Source organism: Myripristis murdjan, chromosome 23 (genome assembly GCF_902150065.1).
Source record: "Myripristis murdjan chromosome 23, fMyrMur1.1, whole genome shotgun sequence".
NCBI classification, from domain to species: domain Eukaryota; kingdom Metazoa; phylum Chordata; class Actinopteri; order Holocentriformes; family Holocentridae; genus Myripristis; species Myripristis murdjan.
The window spans coordinates 22735791-22741790 of NC_044002.1; the positions used below are offsets into that span (position 1 = coordinate 22735791).

Genomic DNA, 6000 nt, shown 5'->3' on the forward strand with positions numbered 1-6000 from the left:
TGGATCTAAAACGAGAACAATGCTTACTAGTAGGGGAGCGAGGGGTACAACCTAACGTTTCAGGCCAAAGGCAAAAAAATGTAGGATATGTAGGAGTTAGAGAACTCATTTTTTTTATACAAGCAACATACACATCTCTGCTACAAATGAACACTTTAACTTTGTTTCTAGAACCTACCATTTCTGTGGAATTTCACCCTAAGTGGAAAAAGAGAAATGTTACAATTTACCCCACAGGTGGGGTTAATTGTAACAAAGGGAGTCTTAGTTGTAACACTTATAGAAAGGTTTGGTTTAACACAGTTTAATACAATCTCATCTACATTCTACCTGGGGATAGTGATTGTGTAGCCCCCCCCCCCCCCCCCCCCCCCCCCCCCCCTCCCCTCCCCCCCTCCCCCCTCCCGCAGTGCAGGGGCGTGAATGAATGAATGAATAAAGACAATCAACCCATCCCACATGGGGTTATTCTGACACCACATAAATCGTAACTCTGGCTTGTAAGCCTCACAGAAGAAAAAAATCTGTTAATACACTAGTTGGAGTATCTGTTTCAATATACCCTAACTACTAGAAAGAATACAGTAGAAATCCCAAACCTCAAACCTGACTAGCACTTGCTATAAGTTAGCTAAATGTTTTGAATCAGTGATATGTTTTAGGCAACATGATGCTTAATACATTGATGTAAGATTGGATTCGGTAACGCACGCACACAGTTCAGTAGTCAAAAAAATAGAAAGGTAAAGAAATTCACTTACTTGGTGGTAAAACACACTTTTACATGTATCTCCTCAAAAATGCAGCCAATTCCCCCAAAAATTTGCGCTGGGCTCTGTTATGATCATGTGACGAACTAACAGGAAGCACTTGCCGGTTGACCTTGTGCAACTACCTAAAAAGTCTGTGTTACGACTGACCCCGCGTTAGTTTCTACCCCGTGCTCCCCTAAATCCTTTATTATGCACTTATAGCAGGTTGCTATGCTTAACCTTGTGTTCTCACCTTCAGCACATTGATGTTACGTTGCAGGAAGAACACAGCGGACACAACCAGGAAGAGGAAGATGGCAGTGTACTTGAGACGGCATGCGCTGAATTTCCTCCACTTGCCAGCTCTAATCTCCATCTCACACCAGTTCACGCTAAGCTTGATGTAACATTTACATACAACAAACACATGATACATTTAAAGAATAAAAAAAAAACATTTATGCAAAAAATCACATGAAATCTCATGAAAAGCAATTTTATCATTTGTAAAAAATGTTGACATGATTAATGGAAATCCTGTAAAACCATATAAAATGCCCATTGCTTGTGATTCACTGAAGCTAAATTCAGACCCCAAGGAAGTTCCTCAGTTTGTTCATAAATCAACCAAGACCACATGGACCTGGCAGTGGACCACAATAATTCACCTTTTCTGACCAGTTTCTCGCAAGAGAATGTAAATATTTGACTGTATTTGTAGACATTTACAGTGCATCATTCTCTACCGTGGTCTGCAGTGTTTTCCTCGGTACAACCTGTGACTGCAGCCAACGTTGTTAGTTGTACCTTTGAATGTTGGTACACTGTGTTGGTTTTGGCAATAACTGCGTCCGACTATATTGTTGCTTGTTTGCCTTGTTTACAAAATGGCAGAGCTTAGTCACTTTTCACTACCTGTATTCTGTTCATGTGTGTTTAATTATTTCACTTGGTGTGCAATTTTGTACAGAGATTCCAGAAATATTATCTTGGTTATTAGTTTATTCTGGGTTTATATTGCTGCTCTACAGTAATGCCACCATTTACCAGAATGTAAATATTTTTCAACCTGTGAAATTATATTCTTCGTAATACATTTAACCATCTGTTGACATATAAATTTATAGACTGTTACTCATTATTTCGTTATATCTGTTTCAAAAGAACATGCTCCTTGCTGTTTAATAAACAACCAGAGGAACACTGATGCTCCCTGGCAGCCACAGTTATTATAGCCCAGTCAAGTTGTACAGTCTTTCCCTTTTCACTGTGACACCACCTGCATGACCCTGTCAGAAGAGCCCACTTTCAAGCCGCAGAGATTTCTGACAAATAGGGGGTGTTAAGATTAGTGCCATGTTGCCACCTGCTGTTCTGATTGAATAATGATGTCAAGTCTGTCAAGTGCGGACGATTGTCAGATAAAAATATTGTCTTATACTCGGGCCAATACGGTTAGTTGCATTAATATGTAAGATGCATTTTAATTTTTGGAGGGCTCCCAACCACAAAAAAGGTTTCTCTCACCCCGGACTCATCACCTTGCACCTTCAGCAGAAATAAACATTCTTTGAACTGTTGAGCTGCCTCCACTTCTCATTTCTCCTCCTTTTGAGTTCACCATTCCTAACCTGCTACAGTATTGGTGTAGTTTAGAAGGGGAAAAAAAGGCAGCTTAAGAAAAAACAAGAAAATAAAACAAAAATAACTTATGTTCTGGGTATGGAGGTTCACAAAGAAAACTGTAAATCTACTTAAGGCTACATGTTTCTGATTCACTGCTTTGTTCTCACTACTGCCAGTCCCTCTCTGCATTCATTCTCTGCCTTGCTTTACCAGCACTGCTCTCTCTCTTTATCTCTCGTTAGTGCTCTCATCTCACTCGTGTGCTGTGTCTGGAGCAGACAACCACAAAAAGAACTGACATCACAGTTTGCTTTGCATTCAATCTTTCACATATCTGAGATAAGATGTACACTTTTGAGAGAATGGGATCAGAAAGTTATTGAGCCAAAATGTCTTTTCCCTTATTTTAAAAATAGTATATTTCAACAAATTCAAACCTGTGTTGTTGCTTCTGAACTGCAGGACTGTCTTTGTCTGATGCAAAAACCAAAAATATATCTCAAAAATAAATCTCATCATACATTAGTTTTAAGAGCTGTGTAAAGCTTTAAGCACTCTGGAATTATTTTTACATATTTTACCTCATTATTTGAAATATTGGCCACATATAACATCTGACACTATAACATTTAAGATTTATTTATTTATTTATTTATTTATTTGTCCTCAGCAAACTGGAGTTTTAGTTACATTTGGCGTCTTACAGTCCAAAAACAATTACAATTTGCAGTTGTGAAAAAATGACTTAATTACATGTGAAAATGTATTCTATAAAGACTTATGAAGTGTCATCTTTATGCCATAAGAGAAACATTAACATCAAAAACTAATCAGAACAACAGAACTGAGCAATATGCTACAAACAGGAAGGGATTTCAAAGTGAATTTCAAAGGAATTTCCAAAAGTGAAAAAAAAGGAAAAGACAGGAAATCTTAAAAAAAAAAAAAAAAAAACTTTAGTGTATTGTATTTTATTGAATGTTGCACTTCACTGTATATTTATGATTTAAAAAATGGGTCTTACCTGAGCAGACAGTCACGCAGGTGTGGTGAAGAACAGGAGTGTCAGTCATAATCTCCTGAGGTCAAAATGAAGAAACCTGAGCAGAGTAGTTCCCACATGATATTTTATCACACACACACAGTATGATAGTGGGAATGTGTGGAGAGGTGTGGGGCTGGTGGGACAAAATGAGCTGGAGCTTCCAAACTGAGGGGAGGGAACAGGTCCTCTGTGGGTCGGTGACCCCGGTGTTTACTCATCCCCGCCCCCCTTTTCATTTGTTTATGTAGTAAAAAATAATTAATCTAGAACCTCACCTTGTGTTGATCTGAAACCTCAGATGACCTCCAGAAAAAAAAGGACTTCCCTTCCCTCAAATATTTCACGTCAGAGTTTTTGATCTGAGTTTGTATTTGAAATTTGCCGGGGATCGCAGTGGGGGCAGCAGCCACAGCCACGTCCAGGTTCACCACCAACGCAGTGAGCACCAAGACTGGAGATGGGACAGATGGAGAGCACAGATTATGGTGATGTTACAAATGTGCAGAAGGTGTGGTGTGTGTGTATGTGTGTGTGGATATGTAGATGTTGAAGATGAGTGGGGATTGGTCTGCTGTATCTGATGTTTATGGTGTAATATTTTACAAGGCATTGTATCAGTAGAAAGACAAAACAAATGAGGAACAAATACATTACAATAAAATAAAAACATAGAAGTTATATCACAAACACAAAGTACTTAAAGTCTACAGAAATAAGACAAGTACATGAATGATTTACAACAAATTCTCATTTGTTTTTTCAAATTTGTTCTCATTTGTTATGAAAGACGAGCTCTAGGCGACAGCTGGCCGACGTACATATGTAATCCACATGAGATACATGTGGATTACATATGTATGTGTGTATGAAGCCTTTGTCACTCTTCTCTTACTGTCAGGGAACAGACACTAAATCCTGTTTACTTCTGTCTGCTAATGAATGAATAATATTTGCACTTGAGTGTCTGCACCATGAGTCAATATTCATGTTGACTTGTTTGACATGTCCAGCTAATAACTGGCTGTCAGCCTCTGTCAATATGTACATGTGCCTCCTCCTGTTTGAACTCTATTTTATATGAAACAATGACGGCTGTTTCTTACCATCTTGATATCTCAGGCAGGATGCCCTCTACCAGCTTCATCAAGAGTATGGGTTTGGTTTCAGTGGGTACGTTTATTAAACATTTTTTGAAATCATACACACAACAAAGGCTCAGCTGAGCCTCAGCGGCTCTGACTCCTTTTCCTTCTGTCTGCTCTCCTGATAAACATAGACAGAGTGGTTGCGCGTACATCCAATCCTGTTTTAGGCCAGGTGCCGGATGATCACAGGGTCACAACGAGAAAGAAGAAGAAAATCCACACACTGGATTCGAGCTCCCAATAGGCTTTATTGACGACTTTTCGGATTTTCTTCTTTCTCGTTGCTCTCCTGATAAACTCTTTGATGGCAGTTTTTCCTGCAGGTAACACAATGAGATGATGTATGTGGAGACAAAGTAAGCCACTCTAAACCAGTCTATCTAATGGCCTTTCTTTGTTATAGCTACTATTTGTGTTATATGGTATTAATAGTAATCGCTCATGACTTTTCAGTGAAGCCAAACATCTAAGATGCTGTACCTCTGTCTTCCTCTCTCCCTGTCTGCTCTTTTTTGCAAATTGATTCAAGGTTTTCCTGCTGGTAATAAAGTGGTACATTCATGATGGAGCCACAGAAATGCTCAAACATTAACCGTTAACCATCTCAAAAACATCCACTATTATCCACTTTTAATTGTCTCTCTCAGGGTGCATGTTAATGCAAGGTGGGCCAGGACAAAATCCCAGGAATTCACCAGGTGAACGTTCAGCCCTCTGAACATGGCTCAGAGCACCGTGTCCTGCTATAACAAGGACCAATTGCTGTTGGTCATCGTCTCGGAAACCATCAAGGCCCTGAGGTTTCCAGTCGCTGTTGGTCATTGCAAACATAAACGTCATGGTCCTCAGATTTCCTGTCCTGATGACCACCAGCGTGTTGGGAGCTCTGTCCAGCAGCCGCAGCACCGCCCTGCAGGTGCTCTTCAGTCGCTGCATGTACACCGCAATGGGAAAAGTGCTGAAGTGAGACCAGATGCCAAGAACCACAACAGTGTTGGAGCTCCTGACCAGTCTGTCCGCCTCGCTGGCGATGTAGTGCAGCTCACTGGTTGGGACGCTGCTGAAACAGAGTGGAGGTGTGTGGCAGCAAAACTTCAATCTGGACCCTGAGGTTAAAAAGTACTTACTTGATGTTGCAGGTGGGAGTACAGGCAAACAGGGCAGGCATACAGAGGTGAAGGCAGAGAACACAAGCACGACAGAGAGGCAAATTAAACCAGTAAAATAACACAAAACCCACTAATGTGTAACTGAAATAGCTGTGAACCCTCTACCCTCTATTTTATTAGGACACAACTGCTAGACAAAATGACACGATCACATCAATGAAAATGCAACGGCTTCATCTGTTTACCAGACACAATGCACCTGCAGGCCTATATATTAAGACATGCAAACACATTAGAAAACACAGATTATCATTCAAGTGACC

The 6000-nt window shown here is 40.2% G+C and overlaps 1 protein-coding gene across 1 annotated transcript in view; it reads right to left on the reverse strand.

Annotated features, from left to right (window-relative positions):
• The window catches only part of LOC115355602 (NXPE family member 3-like), a 45252-nt gene extending 39516 nt beyond the window's left edge, over nt 1-5736 (reverse strand). The window contains exons 1-4 of the mRNA XM_030046457.1: nt 5696-5736; nt 5264-5628; nt 3699-3874; nt 1006-1149 (exon numbers count right to left, since the gene is read on the reverse strand). Coding sequence (XP_029902317.1) covers nt 1006-1149; nt 3699-3874; nt 5264-5628; nt 5696-5736 — 726 coding nt within the window. The remainder of the gene's footprint in view (nt 1-1005; nt 1150-3698; nt 3875-5263; nt 5629-5695) is intronic.
• Between the last annotated feature and the right edge of the window lie 264 nt (nt 5737-6000).